The sequence below is a fragment of the Peromyscus eremicus genome, chromosome 1 (assembly GCF_949786415.1).
Source record: "Peromyscus eremicus chromosome 1, PerEre_H2_v1, whole genome shotgun sequence".
Lineage (NCBI taxonomy): Eukaryota > Metazoa > Chordata > Mammalia > Rodentia > Cricetidae > Peromyscus > Peromyscus eremicus.
In genome coordinates, this window is record NC_081416.1 from 62,291,039 (window position 1) to 62,312,011 (window position 20,973).

The 20,973-nt window shown below is 39.4% G+C and overlaps 1 protein-coding gene across 1 annotated transcript in view; it reads right to left on the reverse strand.

Annotated features, from left to right (window-relative positions):
- The window catches only part of Scart1 (scavenger receptor family member expressed on T cells 1), a 64,738-nt gene that overhangs the window by 13,370 nt on the left and 30,395 nt on the right, over window positions 1-20,973 (reverse strand). Inside the window, 2 exon segments of the mRNA XM_059255864.1 lie at window positions 19,681-19,834; window positions 20,066-20,122. Coding sequence (XP_059111847.1) covers window positions 19,681-19,834; window positions 20,066-20,122 — 211 coding nt within the window.

The following is a 20,973-nucleotide window of genomic DNA, read 5'->3' on the forward strand; positions in this document are numbered from 1 at the left end:
TATGTTGGTCCTCACATGTTGATACTGGGTACTTTCAATACCCTACTATCACCAATAGACAGGTCATCCAGACAAAAACATAAACAGAAATGCTGGAGTAAAACAACGTCATAACCAAATGGACCTAATAGACATCTGCATAAACTGAGTAATTAGACAACTGAAGGTGATCAAGGAGACTATACATAGGAAAGGAAGAAGTGAAAGTATTCTATTTGCAGGTAATAATATTTTACACATAAAAGACCCTAAAAACTTCACCAGGAAACTTCTACAGCTCATAAACATTTTCAGCAAAGTAGTAGGATACAAAACTAACACACAAAAATCAATATCCCTCCTATATACAAATGACAAACACTGAGAAATAAATCAAGAAAACAAGACCTTTCACAATGACTTCAAAAAAATGAAATATTTTGGGATAACTCCAACTAAGTGAGTAAAAGACTTGTAAAATAAAAACTTTAATACATCAAAGAAGACAGCAGAATCAGATCATGGATCAGTAGGATTAATATTATGATAATAGGCATTCTACCAAAAGCAATTCAATGCAACCCCCATCAAAATTCCAACAAAATTCTTTACAGAAATAGAAAAACAATCTCCAAATTCATATGGAAACACACACACACCCACAAACACACACACACACACACACACACACACACACACACACATACACACACACACTAAATAATATCTTGAATAGAGATGGAAGAGGAAGGGATTAGGGGTAGGAAGAGGAATGGGGGAGAGGGACTGGGAGGGGAGGATGTGGAAGGGAGGCTGTGGCCAGGATGTAAAATAAATAGATGAATAAAATAAAATAAAGTAAGTAGAAAAGCTAAAACAATCCCAAATAATAAGAGAACTGATGGAGGTATCACAATTCCCAATTTAAAGTTGTAATTCAGTGTTAATAAAAAAAAAGCACAGTATTGGCATAAATCAGACACATTGCTCAATGGAATTGAATTGAAGACCTAGACATAATTCCACAGACCTATGGACACCTGATCTTTATACAATGAAGCCAAAGACAAGACAGTATCTTCAACAAATGGAGCTGGTTAAACTGGATGGCTGCATATAGAAGAGTGCAAGTAGATCCATATTGATCACCCTGGACAAAATCAACTCCAAATAGATCAAAGATGTCAACCAGACAAGATACCATGAATCTGACAGAAGAGAACCTGGAAAAAAGGCTTGAACTTATTGGTACAGGAAATGACTTTCTGACCAGGACATCAATAGTGCAGACACTAAAAACAACAATAAATGGGACCTCATGAAACTAAAAGGTGTCTGTATAGCAAAAGACAACTCATTTGAGTAAAGCAGAAACTTACAGAATGGGGGGAAATAATTGCCAATTCTACTTCAGATAGAGAGATAGTATCTAAAATATATATGGAATTTAAAAAACTGAACATCAAGAAAACAACTCAAATTTAAAAAAAATAATAAGGTGTATAGAACCCGAGTTCTCGAAAGATGAACCACAAATGGCTGAGAAACACTTACTGAAAAGTCTAATATCCTTAGCCATCAGAGAAAAGCAAATAAAAACTATCTACTTTGAGACTGCATCTCTGTAGTAGTTTGAATAGGAATAGGCCCCATAGACTTGTGTATTTGAATGGTTGGTCACCAGGGAGTCACTCTACTAGGAGATATGGCCTTGTTGGAGGAAGTTTGTCACTGGAGGGTGGGCTTTGAGTTTTTAGAAGCTTGAGCCAGATCTAATGGCTCACTGTCTCTTCCAGATGCCTGAGGATCCAGATGTAGAACTCTCAGCGACCTCTTAAGCACCATGTCTGCCTGCATGCCACCATACTTCTGCAATGATAAAACTTCCTACAACGATCATAATGGGCTGAACCTCTGAACTGTAAGCCATCCCCAAATAAATGTTTTCCTTATAAGAGTTACCATGGCTATGGTAATAAAATGCTAATTAAGTCATCTTACCCCAGTCAGAATAGCCAAGGTAAAAAAGAAAAACAAATGATAGCACATGTAGAGAAATGGAAACACTTTTTCATTGCCAGTAGGAGTGTACACTGGAATGGCTACTGTAAAAATCAATGTGGCAGTTCCTCAAAAATCTGAAAATTAGTCTAGTTCAGGATACAGCTATACCTCTCTTGTGTATATACCAAAAGACTCTACATCTTGCTGTAAATATTCTTACTCATCCATGTTCATTGCTGTTGTATTTATATAGCCAGAAATTGGAAACAGCCTAGATGTCCATCAACTAATGGATGGATAATAAAAATGTTGGACATGTACATAATGGAATATTATTCAACTGATAGAAAAAATGAAATTGTGAAATTTTCAGGTAAATGGATGGAGCTAGGACAATCATCTTGAGTAATCTAACACAAACACCAAAAGATAAATACTACATATTTTCTCTTATGTGTTGATTCTACCTTTTAAGCTTTCAATGTGTGTGCTACAATCCAAATAAGCATAGATGTTAGGTGCCTAGTAAGACACAATGGGGGAAAAGGAGAATCTTCCAAGGGAGGGGAAACAGAATACAGTGTTTAAGATAAAGAGGAAACTAGAATAGGAGGATTAAGTGGGTTGGGAGATAACATGCTAGAGGGGGGAATATGGGGAGAGAAAACTAAAGGCCTTTTGAACAACCATATAGAAGCTCACTACTATAAAATCTTTCTAAAATATATGCATATATAAAAAGAATCTAAATGGAGTCACCATAAAATGAGTATGACAATGCCTCAACTAGATATCTTATGCTACCAAGTAAAACTTTCAGTACCAGGAATGGTTTACATCATGTTAAGCACTTGACCAAAAGGATCCCATAGACACCCTCAAACATCACAGGGCTATTGCCAAGGATATTGACTACTTTCCACAACCTGACAATAAGGATGTATTGCTAAAGACACTGCTTGCTTATATCTTCAAACATAGAGAAATAGAGCCGGTGCCCAACAAAAGCTTCACTCTCACTGACTAGCATTCATGGTGCTGGGAGGTACTCTGCATGCTACCAGAGGACAAAAGTAATCATCAGTACCACTAGCTACCAATCTTGTGACCTACAACAGCAGCCTGCCTATAAGATATACTGGTACAATAATGACATAAATGTTATAGGATTAGCCAACCATCTTTTGATTGGATTGAAGAACCACCGTGAGATGGAATCCATGCCTCACACTGCCAAAGTGGCTAGGAAGTAGATACTAGACAAGACCTGGGCCTAGAAGAAAACCTACTACTATTATTTTGCTAATGGAACATGTCAATAAAATGACTCTAAATGACATATTGCTGTACCTACAGATCAGTTCATTGCTCAACCCTCATCAGAGAATCTTCTTCTCACAGTAAACGGTAATTAACACAAAGACCTACAACTGGAAAATGTAGGGAGTAAGAGACTTTGGAGCACTCAGTCTTGAGTGTCGTGTCTTCATCAGACCCTTCTCCTTAAGGCTCGAGGGTCTGTGTGGATGAGGAAGAGAAAGAATGTAGAAGCCAGAGGTGGTAGTTGACTCTAAGGACACAGTGTCTTCTGGACAGCTTACTGATAGGCACATGAACAGAGACTCTGACAGCATGCACAGGATGTACATAGGTTCAAACCATGCAAAATCCCAGCACTGAAAAGGGGAAGTGCACACAGTGTCCCACATTAACCAAGAAGCTATTTGTAATCTGCTGGGGAAAGGGAAAAAAATCAGGTTTTTTTCTAATAGAGTGTCACTGGATATGTCTACCATATTCTAGGGCAGGTCCCATGCCCAGGAGTAGTTGGTCAACATAAAATTGATTCCATGGAGATTTTTGTGGCCTTTTTGTTTCATTTTGTTTTGTTTGGGTAGTTTTTGTCTTACTGGTTTTTTTTTAATATGATTTTTTTGTGGCTTTGTTGGAAAGAGATTCAGAGATAGAAAGAACATGAAGTTAGGTGGAGGGAGGTGGAGAGGATCTGGAATAAGTGAATCTTTGGGAAGAAGAAAAAATATGATCAAAATATATTGTATGAAAAGATTTTTAAATAAATGAATAAAATAAAATAAAAATACCTAGCAAAAGCAACTTAAGAAAGTGTTGATGGTGGCTTGCAGTTTAATAAGGAATACAGTCCATTGTAGTGGGTGAAGAGTAATGTCAGGGGTGTGAGACAACCGTCACAGTGACCCCACAGTCATGAAGCACAGAAAGATGAATGCTGGTGCTCAGCTTGTATTCTCCTTTTTATTTAGTTCAGGAGGCTACTTCATTGAAAGTTTTACCTGTATTCAGGCTATTTCTTCCTCTTTAGTGAATCGTTTTTGGAAACACTCTCATAGAAAAGCCCAACAATGTGTTTCTATGGCAACCCTAAATCCGGTCAAGTTGACACCTGCAAGGTGCTGCCACATTTTCTGCTGCTATGCATGTTCTGACACTTCCCCACCCAACATTTTTCTTGAAGGGTGACCTCAAACCCATGGCATCATGTAGATGGATCTTTTTCAGCCAAGCTCACTTCCTGTGCATCATTGCCAAGAAGACCCAAGGAAATGATCATGTCTGATCTATGTTGGGGCCTGCCCTTGAAATCCTCAGAACTCAGAACTACAGTCATATCCTTTGTACAAAGAACAGGGCTGTGGATGGATGGCCCATTCGGAGGTGAAAGCAGCTCCTCTATCTGTGCCTCCTGTGTGGTTAAACCATGAGGAAAAGAAGCCCCAGATCCTAACAGGTACTACTCAAGGCCTTTGAACAGGGCTTTAGGATTTGCGTTTGTCATAACCTCTCTGATAGTGCCGCTTGTATTAAAGCAGTGCTGAGGACAAGGCCATGATTACTCTGATGCCAGACCTGTGTCTTTTCTCCTTTTCTGCCTGCCTTGGTCCTCTCCTGGATATTCCTGCCTGCACTTCCCAGTCTGTGCTACCCTGTGGCCTCCCACATGATCTTTATTCTATTCCTCAACCTGAGCACCTTGGATTTCCTGGAAGTTTTTCCCTTTAAATTTTAAGTCATCCTCCAAAAGTAGCTGCCTACCATCAGTAGCACTGAAGCCAGCATCTCCTGGTGGTGCACCACCCTGTTCCTGGAAGATTGAGGTCATTGGGAACTTGTTTGTGGGAGGAATGTGAAAACACTGGAAGCTCCATATTTGGGAAGTTTTGTCCTTTATAATTGAATATATCCTCCAGGAATAGCTGCCTACCGAGGTAGCATAGAAGCTAACATCTCCTGAGATACACCACTCCATCATTGGGAGATTGAGGTCATTAGGTATTGGCTTGTGTAAGGAATGTGAACTCATTTGAAGCTCTAGGTTTCTTTAAACAGAGCATAAATGTTCATTCTGGTGGGAATTCAGTAGACTAGAATGACTAAAGAAATACAGATAGTGGAGGAAGTCCTGGTCAAGAAGTTCCAGAGGCAAACAGAGACTATTCTAGGAACTGAGATCCTGGCTACCTTTGTTCTATTTGGGTAAAGAATCAGCTTCATTCTGAGATCTTGAGAGAGGCTGAATTCAACAGAATGATTTCTTTGGTGGAAGAAATTTCAAGACAGTATAGCATGCAAACTGTGGCATTATTTATTTCCCACTGCTATTATTCAGATCACCAAAGAGAAAGAGAAAAAAGTTACAAAAAAGCGTTCCATTTCATGAGGATAGGAACATATGAAAGTCTAAAGCTGTAGACAAAGAGGGTGCATACAAAGCACCATCAATGAGTATCTTAGTTTCCTTCTGGTCCTACGACAAAATACCCTGACAAAAGCAATGTAGTGGAGAAAAGGGTTGACTCATATTTCCAGAGGAAATACAGTCCACCATGGCAAAGTGCCAGAGGCTGTAGGACTATGCAGCAGATGACAACTGATATTCATAAGGACAACCCACCAAATGAATAAGTCTTTGATGGAGAAACCTCATCAAGAAAGGTTTACAGGGCCACAGACTATGAATGCTATTTGCTTCTGTCCATAATTTTCTTACGTGCTACCACAATTTTCCCTTAAAAGAGCTAGGGCATTCTTCCCACAGCCTGGATTGGTAGTGTGTTCTCTCCATGAACATACTGGGCACATTTATCTGTGGATTGTCAGGAAGATGACTTCTCCTTAAGCTGTATAATTTTGATAAATAGAAAATATATTAGTATATCTTTCATAGCCAGGCCTTTGTCTCATGGAAACTGTGAGAAACTTAGAAACATCTTTTATATCATTAGTTCAGGCTGACATAAGAAAAGCAACAGTATCTCCCTAGTTCTAGACAATTTCATACAATTAACTGACTTAAGACCTGAGAACAAATTCAAAGTAGACTGTTGCCCCTGCAAATGAATTAATAAGATAAATCTTCACAGAAAATGCACAAGGACAAATTCCCAGGTGTCTAATTGTTTCACCAAGGTCAGGTATAAAGCAACTTTAGTGCCAGTTCTTTGTTTGTAAAAGTCTGGCTGATAATGTTAAAGAAATAACTCCCTGCACAAATTCTGTCAGCAATTAACTCTCTGCACGAACTCCTAAGCTCAGTTTTGTGATATAAGACTCAAGGTTCAGCCAACTAACTGCTCATTGTTTAGGTCCTGAAATTTATGTGGGTGATAGAATAGCAATTAACCAATTAACCAAGTCCAGAGAGAAACAGCTTTACATCCAACTAAACCACAGGAAAAGCATTCACAATTAGCCAGGGCTGCAGAGGACAATCTAGCCTTGTATCCTTGAATAAAGAGTTACAAATTTCCTTCCTTGTGATCTGGGGTTGCATGCAGGATAGGAGAATATATTTTTAGGCCTGGGACACCTTCAGTGTTGCTCTCCATTGGGAGGTGCTGAAGCACTTGGGGCTATGTGCCTCCTGGCTTTGCTTTGCAGCCTGCTCAGCCAGGGAGCTTGGCTGACAGCCAAGTGTTGCCATGGTTACTCACTCCCAGCTGTGCCAGCTGTCAGGTCAGGGCAACATTCCAAGTGTGAGAGAAATCATGTGATTTCATGTGTGTTATCAGAAAGACTCTGTTTCTTATTGTTTATTCAAGAAATACAATGTGACCCTCAAATGTAACTCATATATTATCTAGAGCTTTCTATTAGGAGTACATATATATATATATATATATATATATATATATATATATATATATATATATGTGTGTGTGTGTGTGTGTGTGTGTGTGTGTGTGTGTGTGTGTGTGTGTGTATACTATGAAAGACAAACAAAGAAGAAGTTTCAAGATGCAGTAATAAAGAAAGTTACCATCAGAACATGTGTGCTCCTTTCCTACTCCTCATAGAGAAAAGTTTAGTTCTCACTGATATCATGGATTTTTTTTTTTTTTGCAAACTCTGGGTGTGGTCTTGGAGCTGGTTCTCAAATACTGCAATAGCAAAGAAGGCATGGTAATAGGAGCATGACTTGCCTGTCACACTGCATTGGTGGGGGGGTCTAGAAGTGGGGAGAGACTAAGAAGTGGGTCCAGGGTACAAAGTTTCAAAACCCACCCCCACTGACATACTTCCTGCAGCAAGAATCCACATCCTAAAGATTCTGCAGCTGAAGTTCCCCCATTGCCCACTACCATATGCACAACCACGAAGCTAGCTCCCTAATCTGTGACCTTCTGACCTACCTTGTGAACTATCTTTGACTGATGAGATGCTCCTTTCTCTGCTCTCCTTCCCTCCACCAGCTATTGTCTCCACACCCACAGACCAAGCTCCAGACCCATGGTTTGGGAGTCATCTTTGCCTGGTCCAATTAAACAGCTCATTCACCAGCTTTACCTGACCTAGCTCCAGTCACACAGATTCTACACTGGCCCTTTATAAGGCATAATAGAGTCTCACAACTAATACACAACCAAATAAAGAAGCCCACATCCCACATCAAATCACAAACACAAAAACAACATGAATGGACAAGATAGCATGTCTCCTATCAAGTCCATTTGTTCTAGAGAGGTTGTTCTCTAACAAGAATTACCTAGATGAAGCCCAAAGCACAGAATTTAAAAGAAAAATCATAAACTTTATCAAATAATTCAAGGAGTTTAAGAAAACACTTCACTGAACACTTCATCGATAAGTGCCTGAATGATGCCCAAGAAAGTACAAATATACAACCGAATAAAATGATTCAGATAGTTCAGGATTTGAAAAACAATTTCAATAAAGAGATAGAAATAATGAAGAGAACAAACTCTAAAATGAAGATGGAATTGAAGACTATCTCTTAGAAGCCTGTTCTTTTCTAATGGGAGACAGAAAGGAAGTAGATCTGGAGGTTAGGGAAGGGGAAATAGGAACTAGGAAGAATACAGGGAAGGGAAACTATAATCAGGATACACTGTATGAGAAAAGAATCTATTTTCAATAACAGGAAATAAATAAATATAAATAGGTGACAGGGAGGTAGGTGGGTATATAGACACATAGATACATAGATGACAGATAGATAGATAGATACATACATACATATACATACACATATACATAGATAGCTTGACATAGATCAGAAAGTTAGATTGTTCTCTTGTTGTAATCCAGGAAGATAAACAATAATTTCTGCAACTGGCCTCAAATGGCCAGGACATGATTAATAATTGACAGGTTCTCTTTTTGTTCCTGCTTCCACTTTGGCACCAACCAGAGAAAGATAAATATGCACCCTTAACCAGTCACATATGATACCCCACTTCTAGTTGTTCCAGCTGCTGCTTTGCCACACCAACAGCTTCCCACTGGGACCCACCTCTCTAGAAGGATTCCCACTGGGACCTGCCTCTCTAGAAGGCTTCCCACTAGGACCAGCCTCTCTAGAAGGCTTCCCACTAGGACCAGCCTCTCTAAGAGGCTTCCCATTCTTTCCCACCTTTGAGTATCTGCCAAACTGCTCATCATGATGGTGACTCTTGCTGTACCAAGTCCATAATAAATGTTGTTTGCTTTTCAAAAAAAAACCCCTAAACTAAATATGAACACTTATGGAAATGGCTTACAAACAGAATGACTAAAGCAGACAGAACATCAGGATTCAAAGATGAATCAGAGAATCTAGACCTGATATGAGAAGAATGTGACAAAATTAAAGCACTGGCAAAGAACATGCAAGAAATGCAGGGTACCATCAAAAGAGTAACTCTTTGAATCATAAGCATTGATGAAGAAGAAGAATCTCAGGACAATGGCGTAAACCAGATCTTTAACAAAGATCAGAGAAGAAAACTTCCCAACTAAGAAAAATATACCCATACAGATACAAGAAGCGCAGAGAACCCCAACTAGACAAAACCAGAAAAGAAATTTGCCAAGATATATCATAGCTAAAACAGTAATCATAAAGAATTAAGAAAAATAGTGAAAGCTGTAAGAGAAAAAAAGTCAAATAAGTAGAAAACCCATTAGAACAACAGCTGATTTCTCAGTGGAATATAAAAGCTGGAAGAGCCTGGAGCAAGGCACACTGGCTTATAAAAGACCATGACTGCTAACCTAGACAACTGTATCCAGCAAAAATATCTGCTAGAAGGAAGGAGGGGCTTGGGCCTGCCTCAACTGAACGTACCAAGCTCTGCTGACTCCCCATGGGAGACCTTACCTTGGAGGAGGTGGGAATGGGGGGTTAGTTGGGGGAGGAGACTGGGGGGTAGGAGGAGGGAGGACAGGGGAATCTGTGGTTGGTATTTAAAATGAATAGAAAATCTCTTAATAAAAACAAATTTTGCCAGGCGGTGGTGGCACACGCCTTTAATCCCAGCACTCGGGAGGCAGAGGCAGGCAGATCTCTGTGAGTTCGAGGCCAGCCTGGTCTACAAAGCGAGTTCCAGGAAAAGGCGCAAAGTTACACAGAGAAACCCTGTCTCGAAAAATCCAAAATAATAAATAAATAAATAGATAGATAAATAGATAAATAAATAAATAAATAAATACAAATTTTATTTAGAAAAAAATAAAAAATTAAATTAAAAACAGAAGCCAAATAAATACGCTAGAGTTGAAGGAGAAAAAAAAACATTCCACTATACAAAAGCCCTTAAAAATTCATACCAACCAAAAAAAGAAGAAGCTAAACAAAATACTGGAAGTAATTCTTCAGAATGAAAAGAGTTATAGGCACAACCAGGAGACTCTAGAAAGAAAACAATTGAAGCTATAATTTATGAAATACAAAGCATATGTATGAAGTTAAGAATACAAACAGCTAAAAAACCAGAGAGACTGCAATCAACACACAGCATTCAATAATAACTTTTAATATTAATGGCTTCAGTCTCCAATCAAAAGACACAGGCTACCTAAGTGACTAAGAAACAAAATCCATCCTTTTAGTGTGCACAAGAAACCTATCTTAGCTTTCAGATAAGCACCACTTTAAAGTGAAAGAATGAGAAAAAATTCAAAGCAAATGAGATCAAGAAGCAGGTGTCCCCATGCATTTTTTAAATCTTCTTGTTCCTATCCTAATATCTGACAAAACAGATGTTAAACTAAACTATTCAGAAGAGACAAAGAAGGACACTTCATTCTAATCAAGGGGTCAACCGATCAAGAAGATATTGCATACTAAACATATATATACCTATATATATATATATATATATATATATATATATATATATATATATACACACCAAAATCTGGGGCATCCAATTTCATACAAAACACACTAATGGGATTAAAGACACAGATGAACACAAACAGAATAATAAATGATTTCCACCCATCACATTTTCCAGTAGATAGGTCATTTGAACAAAAGAAAAATAGAGAAACTTCAGAATTAAATGGAATCCTACACCAAATGGATGTAACAAAAGTCTACAAAATATTCTACCCAAACACCAAGGAAAATACATTCTACTAAGCAACACATGGAAGCTTCTCTAAAATAGAGAAGTGTCCCACATGCTGGGAAACAGACAAAGGTTAAGAAATGCAAAAGGCTTAAAATAATTTCAGGTATGGAATCTGACCATTACATAATAAAACATAAATTGACAGCAAACAAAACTCTAGTAAGTGCATAAATACATGTAGATTAGACAATTCGTTACTGGATGATGAATGGGCCAAAAAGAAAAGGAAATTATTATTGGAACTATGTAAACGTGAAAACACAACAACAAAACCTCTGGGGTATAGCATTCCTAGGAGGGAAGGCTCTAGCCTAAGTACTTACAGTAAAATCAGAAAGAGTGATGTTTCTCTGATTTCTTTCTCAGCCCATTTATCACTTATATATGTAGGAGGACTACTGATTATTTTAGTTAATTTTGTATCCTGCCACATTACTGAAGGTGTTTATCAGTTGTAGGAGTTCCCTGGTAGAATTTTTGGGGTCACTTATGTATACTATCATATCGTCTGCAAATAGCGAAAGTTTGACGTCTTCCTTTCCAATTTGTATCCTCTTGATCTCGTTTTGGTGTCTTATTGCTCTAGCTAGAACTTCGAGTACTATTTGAATAGATGTGGAGAGAGAACACAGCTTGTCTTGTTCCTGATGATCATGTGGTTTTTTTCTTTCAGTTTGTTCATATGATGGATTACATTGACAGATTTTCATATGTCGAACCACCCCTGCATCTCTGGGATGAAGCCTACTTGATCATGGTGGATGATTTTTTTGATGTGTTCTTGGATTCAGTTTGCCAGTATCTTATTGAGTGTTTTTACATCAATGTTCATGAGGGAGATTGGTTTGTAATTCTCTTTGTGCATTGTTGTGTGGTTTGGGTATCAGCATAACTGTAGCCTCATAGAAAGAGTTTGGCAATGTTCCTTCTGTTTCTATTGTTTGGAACTATTTGAGGAGTATTGGTATTAGCTCTTCTTTGAAATTCTGGTAGAATTCTGCACTAAAACCATCTGGTCCTGGGCTTTGTTTTTTTTTGGGGGGGGGACTTTTCATGACTGCTTCTATTTCCATAAGGGTTATAGGTCTATTTAAATTCTTAACTCCTATAGCTAATAAATGCTAGTAAAGTGGCTGGATATGAGATTAACTTTAAAAAAATCAGTAGCTCTCATATATACAAATGACAAATTGACTTAGAAAAAACCAGGGGAACAACACCCTCCACAATAGCCACAAACAATAGAAAATATCTTGGGGTAACCCTAAACAAGCAAGTGAAAGACCTGTATGACAAAAACTTCAAGTGTTTGAAGAAAGAAACTGAAGAAAATATCAAAAGATGGAAAGATTTCCCATGCTCATGAATCAGTAGGATGAACATAATAAAAATGGCTATCAAATCAAAAGCAATCTACAGATTCAAGGCAATTCACATCAAAATTCCAACACAATTCTTTACAGGCCTTGAAAGGACAATATTCTATTTCATATGGAAAAACATAAAACCCAAGATAGCTAAAGTAATCATGTATAATAAAAGAACGCCCAAAGGTATTGCCATCCTGCACATGGATGCCACATCCTCAGCCAAGAATGCATGAATGTTGCAATGTGGACTCTGGTTGTTTTTTTGTGAAAGTGCTCTCTGCTGATGTTTCTTTCTGTACTTGATATTCAAACCATTTAAAAATCACTAAAAGATATAAAAACAAAAAGTCCTACCCATATGTGACACACGTGACCATAACAATGACTAGCAGGGCAAGATATCTGTAAAGGTAGGGAGAGGGCACTCATATGTTAGTAGTAAATAATAGTTATCTAATTGGACTTATGACCAACTCAACAAGAGGAAATTCATACATAATACTAAAAACCTAGCCAACTACTCAGGGCTAGTGATGTCATGGATCTTAGAAGAGAATCTGCTTTGTTAGACTAACATAATTCCTCAACTTCATTATAAATCTTATCCTTATACCCACAGACAAGTGTAGTTATCACCAGTCATCAGAAAAGCTACACTCTATAGCAAATAAAGACCATTATAGAAAACCGCAACTGGACACAATGCAAAGACTAATGGATTGTGAAGAGTCTAGCCACAGCAGACATAGTTCCTATGTCTACGGCTCAGGAAACATTGATGGGATGGACAATGGCACAAAGCTCGAATTCCTGGAAGTCTGCTATATGACTGCCTCTCTTGAAAAGGTCTACATAAACAATACCTGAACAATGGCAATATCAACTGACATTCTAACTCTGGAGGAGTGCATTTTCACAGGGTCCCAGCTCTGACAAAGAATGACAGGCAACAAATTACTGCAGAAGAGAGGGAGAATTGACCACTCCCAGGGATGAGCCCCTGATTAGTTACCCAATGCAAACTAAGCGGGTCAACCCTGAAACTGCATACACACAGACCAAAAAAAAATGTACTCAGTGGGTTTTACTTGTACATTTGTCCATTTATATATGTAACAATAATAATCAAATAAAAAGAGGTTATTAATTTAAGAGTGGGAGTGTATGAAAAGGATTAGAATAAGGACATATGGAGAGATTTGAGGGAAGAAAGGGAAGGGAGAATGATATAATTATATTTTATTTTAAAATGTATCAAATCCTTCCCCTCAGAGCTCAGGGAATCTCACAGATGAGGAGGCAGAAAGAGTGTAAGAGCCAGAGGGGATAGAGGACATCAATAAAACAAAGCCATCTAAATCAACATGAGCAAAGCTCATAGGCACTCACAGAGACTGAAGCAGCATGCAGAGCGCCTGCATGGGTCTCTAGCAGGTCCTCTGTGGAGATGTTATGAACTCCAGATTAGTGTTTTTGTGGCATTCCTGAGTGTGAGAATAAGTGGGCCTCTGATTCATATGCCTTCTCTTGGGTTCTTTTCCTTCTGTTGGTTTATCTTGTCCAACTTCAATGTGATAGCTTTTGTTTTATCTTATTATATTGTATTTTGATATTTTTTAATGAATGCATGAAAACCTAGCCACTAGGGTAAAGGTTAACAGCTGAACTGTCATCTATACCTGCTAGGAGAGGAAATCAGTTTTCTCCAAAGAAGTGACACTGGATATATCAACCACCGCATGGTCAGGAGTAGTTGACCAACATATAATGGACTCTGCAGTTTTTTGTGTGTGCTTTTATTTGGTTATGGTTTGGTGTTTGTTTTTTGGGAGGGTGGAATTTTATTTTGTTTTCTTAGTTTCGGGGGGTTGTTTGTTTGTTGTATTGGATTTTTGTTTGTTTTTTTGAGAAAGAACTTAAAGTTAGATGGGTATGGAGTGAGAGATGATATGGAAGAACTTGGGGAAGAGAGAAAAATGCTCAAAATATTTTTAAAATTAAAAGTGTTTTAACTAGTAAAAAATAAAATGAAAAATTAAATAAATAATAAAATTTAAAAGCTTTATCATGGCTAAATGAGTTAAAATCAAGGCATACCAATATGTTGCCTGCAAGACACCCCCTTTATCAGAAAATTAACAGGTAGACTAAGAATGAAGGAAGAGAAAAACGTGTTAACTAGACAGAAACCAAAACTACTGGACTTAGACTGAATAAAGTAGATCTTAGGTCAAAAGAATGAAGTGTAAGTCCCTACCCTAAATAACGAATGGGCAGAGAGTTAAACAAGAAGGTATAGCAGGATCTAAAGAGTTGCCTCGGTGTTAAAAGTACTTGTTACTTTTGCGTAGGACCTCCATTCCATACCCAACACACTCATAGCTACTAATAACTGTCAGTAATTCCAGTCCCAGGATATTAGAGCCCCTCTTCTGTCCTCCACAGGCACAAGACATAAGTGTGGCCAAATACCCATACACACAAAAATTTAAAATCTACTTAAAAATTTAAAAGAATTGCCAGGCAGTGGTGGTGCATGCCTTTATCCCAGCACTTGGGAGGCAGGGGCAGGGCAAATCTCCGTGTGTTCAAGACAAGCCTGGATTATAGAGTGAGTAGGCGCAAAGCTACACAGAGAAACCCTGTCTCAAAAACCTAATTAATTAATTAATTAAAGAATATATATAGCAATTATACTTGTGTATGCAGCAAACCAGATAACCTAATTTTATGAGAGAAACAAATTCCAAAGCCAGACTGTGGTGGTCACTTTTGCCAACTTGGTACAATCTAGAACCACCTAGGAAGAGTCTCAATGGGGACCAGGAATGGTTGGCTGATGGTTACCCTGGTAAGGGATTTTCTTAGTTGGTTAACAGGGGCGGGAAACCACCATGAATGTGGGTGGCACCGTTTCATGGACTGGATCCTGAACTATATGCAAAGGGGGAGCCAGTCTGAGCACTAGGTGATCATCATTCCTCTCTCTGCCCTGACTGTGGATGTGATATAATCAGCTGGTAGAAGTCCCTGCCTCAACTTCCCTATAATGACAAACTATAACTGGAATTGTGAACTAAAATAAACCCTTTCCCCCATGTGGCTTTTGTCGAGTTTTTTATCAGAGCAATTGTCAATGAGACTAAGACACGGAGACAGGCTCAATCATAGTAGGGGATGCCACTTTCATCAGAGAATAGAGATCCAGACAAGAAATCAACACAGTAAACCTACAGATAAACTGGGGGCAGGGGAGAGACCAATGGTTTTGACATGATTTATAGACTGTTTCAACTAATAGCTTCACAAAGCACTTCTCATCACACCTAAGACAGAGTAGATCATAAGATGTGCCAAAAATGAAGACTCTCATTCAAAACAAACAAACAAAACTTCTAACATCTGTAGAACAGTGTGAAGACAATACTGACAAGAAAGCTCACAGCAAGCAATCCCAAACAACCTAATGGTATAACTCAAGGAACTAGAAAATAAAAGAATAAACCAGATGTACAACTAGTAGAAAGAAAGATGTAATAAAGAATCAAACAGAAATAAATAATAAAATGAAGACAAAAAGTAGTTATCAGTGAATTATACTGGCATTTTAAGTTAAAAAAATTATTAGTCTATAACTAACTTAACCAAGAAAAATATGAAAAAATCCCAAACCTATAAAATCAGAGAAGAATAAAGGACATAAATTCTACCACATAAAAACAGGGGAGCCTTATGAAATATTTCTACAACTACATTATAGATGATCTATGCATACATAAAATCCACTAAAAGTGGACAGACAGGTGCTGAGACTGAATGACAATAAAATGTCAGGCAACAAAGAAAAGCCCAGAGCTGGGTTGTTTTCCTAATTTTACTGAACAATTCTTTTAAAATAATTCTTTTAAACAGAATTTAAAACCAGTTTTTCTCAATTTTTCTAAAATAAACAAATGCAATGTCTTCATTGGGGGAAAATTAAAAAATTAAGTATATAAGATGTGTATCACAGCACAGTAAGGGTCTGTATGACAGTCCACAGCCTCCAGCATCCTGAACAGAGCAAGGATGAAATCATTTCCAACAGCAGGAATAAGTCAGAGATGGCGACTTCTACCTCTTGCCAGATGTATGACTGAGTATTAAGGCAAAGCAAAAGTAAAAAAGAAACAAATAAAGACATCAAGATCAAAAAGGAAGAGGCCACAGATCTCATGTACAGACATGATTTGCTATGATAAAGTTTCTAAACACTCCACCAAAGCACCTTCAGAACTAAGACAACAATTCAGTAAAGTAGCAGGACATAAAATCAATATTCAGAAATTAATATCTGTTTATACAGCTATAACAAAGACACCAAGAATGGCATGAATCAAGCAAGTCAATTACAATAGTTAGGAAATAAAATACCTAACAATAAATTAAATCAAGGATATCAATGATCACCATGATAAAATTGTTAAATACTCATGGAAAAACGAAACAAGCAATAGAAATAATCCCACAAAACTCAATTAAAACAACGGGTGGAATGGAATTGCATGCAGCTAAGAATCTCTCCATAGCCAGGGAACAGTCAGCAGAATGAAAAGACAAGACACAGAACAAAGCAATATCCAATCTATTCTAGTAAATGAAATAATCTAATATTTAAAACGAGCATAGACTTTCTGTCACCTGCCACAAAGAACCCACAGATGAACAACATATAAATGGAAAAACATGCAACATCATGAATCATCATGGAAATACAAGTCAAAACAATTTTATATCATTAAACTCACATAGAGTGACTATTATCAAAAACATTAAAAATATAGGGACTGGTTAGGATGTGAATGTGGAGAACTCTCAGATGATGATGGGGAATTAAAATTAGTAGAGCCACACAGAAAACAGAGAGGAACTTCCTAAGAAGATAAATACTCAGTGACATAACTATGGTTTATCAATTTGTAGGAACAAAAATTGGCATGTGGAAGAGATATCACATGTTTTTCTCAGCAAAATTTACAGTAGCCAGCATATAGCCAATCTAGGAATCCCTTGAAGAATGGCTACATAAAGAAAATGTACCATATATATATATAATATGTTGTATTATATGTGTGTATATTATATATAATATATATTTTCTTTATGATAGGTGGCTCAGCCACTCACTGAAAAGACTGAAATTCTGCCATTTGATGCTACATGCACAGAACTAAGGACAGTAAAAATAAGTCAGCCACTGAAAGACAAAGAATATAAGTTGATCTACATGAGAAAGATGAATAGTAGATCAAACAGCAGTATAGAATCATAGAGCAGCTACAGTGCCAAGGGAGGACTGCGGAAATGAGAATGAATGGTTAAAGATGCAGGGAATAGCTATACAGAGGAATGACTTTTAATATTCACTAGAATGGTAGGACAGACATAGTTGACCACAACCAGTGGAAGACTTCAAAATACCCAGTGGATAAGATGTCAAATGTTCTCAATGAAGAAGGTGTATTTGAGCTGACAGATATGCCAGTTACCCATTATAACTGACCAATGCTCATTATAACATGAATTGCCACGTCAGACTGGCAATTAAATATAGATACTAAGCACATGTTAATTAAACACACAAGTACTTTACAGAATACACCTCTTAAAAGAAGAAATCACACTAAACCCACATAGAGGGAAGCAGGCCTAAATTCAGCCTCTGAGGACATGGTCTTGGAAGATGACAACCCCACCCAAAGCAGCCTGCAGATGCAATGCAATCCCTACTAAACCCCAAGCAAGTGCTTGGAAAGTTAGAAAGTCAATCCTAGCATTCTTGTAGAGATGAGGATTCCCAAAGACCCACAACCATATAAGCAGCTAGACACTCACATCCTCATTTCAAAACTTACAGCAGAGCTATATGAACCAAAACACTGTGGTGTGGCATGAGGCTAGACATTGAGATCAACGGAATCAAACTAAAGGTGCAGATATCATCTCACAGGTATATGGTCTCTAAGTTTCTGGAAAGGGGGCGGTGGCTACCCTTGTAGGAAGAATAAATGACTCAAAGTGCTGGAGAAACAGCACATCCCCATGGGTTACATGGAACCAGTACTCCATACATCAGAAACCAATGTGAACTCAAGACCCAACATAGTCCTGGACACACTGCTGAAGGACAACTGTCTTAACAGAAAGCAGGAGGTGATGCTGCAGGACTCTGGACCTGCAAAGTCACAGTTTAGATGTGACACCAAAGCACAAGCACAAGGCAGAAAACTGGGTGGAATGAACTATATATACAAAAGGACCACATCACCAGGGGAAACAATGTACATGGTAGGTCTGTGAGGCATGTGTTACCAAGGTCTGCCATACAAAATATGCCAAACCATCAATACTATCCTGCAAAAATCTACTCCCGTTCTGAAATCTGTGACAGAGCTGAGCAGTAATTTCCCTAAGGTGTCCAAAGGTGAACAAACATGAAAGGTTTGAGGAGATGACTGGGAGGTCAGAAACCCTCTAGGACAGAAAATGCTCACCCTGAGATGGCTGTTCAGTTGTCCATGATGACCACAGTCCATCAACCAGACCCAGAATTAACCAATGCTATACCTATCTCACCAGGCTGTAATCTGACTCACTTTTCTTGGAGGAGGTGAGTAGAACATTCTGGTAATGGCCACAATAGTCCCATGCTCCCTCAGACAGTGGAACAACAGCAGCTCAATGACAAAACAGTGGAGGGGCCTCTCTACACAGGCCAAGATAGGAGCTTCTGGATGTGAACATGGCCACCCCATAGCCCAGTTCCCAGAAAAGCAGGCAAGCCATGAGAGGATTGAGTTCAGCATGACAGATGGAGCGCTCACACCCCATTAGTTGGCCTTCATATACTCGACACTGAACAGGGGCACTGAAGTCAGGCAGGCTCCATGCAGGCCACTGAGATGAAGTGACCTGCTGGCTGATAATGCAGTTCCCGAATGGGAATGATGTAAAAGGACATGCGGCAATCTGGCCAGTCCTGACATAGAGACCAACAGGACAAGTACTGGGGTCTCCAGACAAGAACCCCTCCTCTTGCTTTCCTTCAAATCACAGATGGACTCCACACAGATTCTGACAATAAACATTCTCCTTTTACTTCAAGGAAGAAATGGACACCTGCGTTTCAGTAGGCAGGGTAGATGGGCACTGATCTAACAGCCCCTTAACTCCAAGGTTCAGACTGGAAAGAAATCCTGGCCAGAACAGTACCAGCTACACATTTGCCTACCAGGGATATCCCAGTGGCTCCCCATAGCAATGTGGAATGGTGTCAACCATGATGTAGCAAAGATTCTATGGACCTTGTACTGTGGAGCAGATGCCTGATCCCCTTTCTTCGTATACAGACACCCACTATCCACACTAACGTGCTCTTCATAGGGCATTCGTACCTGTGCACACCACCTCGGTGGGGGATAGAACGTCACACTGCTCTGCAAAGTTCACATTGACCTTGCAGTGGAAAGTGTCAGGCTCTGTTCCTTGGCAAGACAAGAATTTCTGTTCTTGACTTCCAGTCCCTGCTCCGTGATGAGCTCTGGACCACTGCAGCGCGGTGCCACACTCCAGGTATCTGCACAGGACACTTGCTTCTTTCTTCTGCAGGTCGCACTTCAGGATTGGGAAAGACCCGCTCAACAACTCAGGAGACCCGGCGCACGGACTGGCACCTCTGGCCAGCCTGACTTGCTGAAAGTTACTACCTGGTGGCACAGAAGAAAAACCCACCCCTAGAAGCCACTGCCAAGAGTACATGATCAGGGTCTGCGGACTGACCGTTTTCGTCTGAAGCAATGTGCACAGGATCCCTGGTGGTGTCGCCAACCTTTACTACTACCCTGGAATAACAGGCAAACAGAGCCCAACCTCCCGGAATGCTATCACGGACTGGGTGTTCACAGGAGAGACAGCAGCTCACAGGAGAGCTTGGGACGGACCTCATTCCTCACAAACTGATCTGTCGAGACTCCCTGACTTGAGCTGTGCCTGGTGCACAGTGACAGTGTATAGGGACCGCAAGGTGCTCCCTGAGATGAACTAAGTACAGCAATGATATTCAGAGCTGATGGCTGACTTTAAAAAAATATATAGGAAAAAAATTATTGATGAGAGAAACAAGGAGAGGGAGAACTGATATTTTTTAGAGTAGAGAAGGTAAGCTTCTGCCATGGTCTCTCACCATGATATTCTATAGGGGCAAGATGCTCTTACCTGACCACACCCCTCCTCCCCTGGGCCCTTGTCTCAATGACTCTAGTTCCAAGGTAGGAAGGAAGACTAGGGGAGCCTAGGGATTTGAGCAGCCCCCATCTGACTCACCTGAGCACAAAATTGACACCACACACTGGCACTTGCAGTCACTGAGAGGCCCCCAGGCCCCTAGAGAACACTCCCAGAGGGTGGCCTCCTCACCACTGCACTTGGCACCATACAGCCAGGGTGCCATCATCTCTTCAGGCCTCAAAACGTACTGGAAGGTAGAACGTGCATGGCTACAGCCAAGCTGTCTGCAGATCACTGAAGCTTCCTGCATGCCCCAGTGGTCACTACACACAAGGCCTCGCTGGCCACTGTGCTCCACTTCCAGACGGCCATCACACCGGTTTGAACCGTCTATGAGATTCAGGGAATCCTCCCCAGTCAGTCCTTCCGGGATAAGACATGAGTTAGATGGAGAAGATACT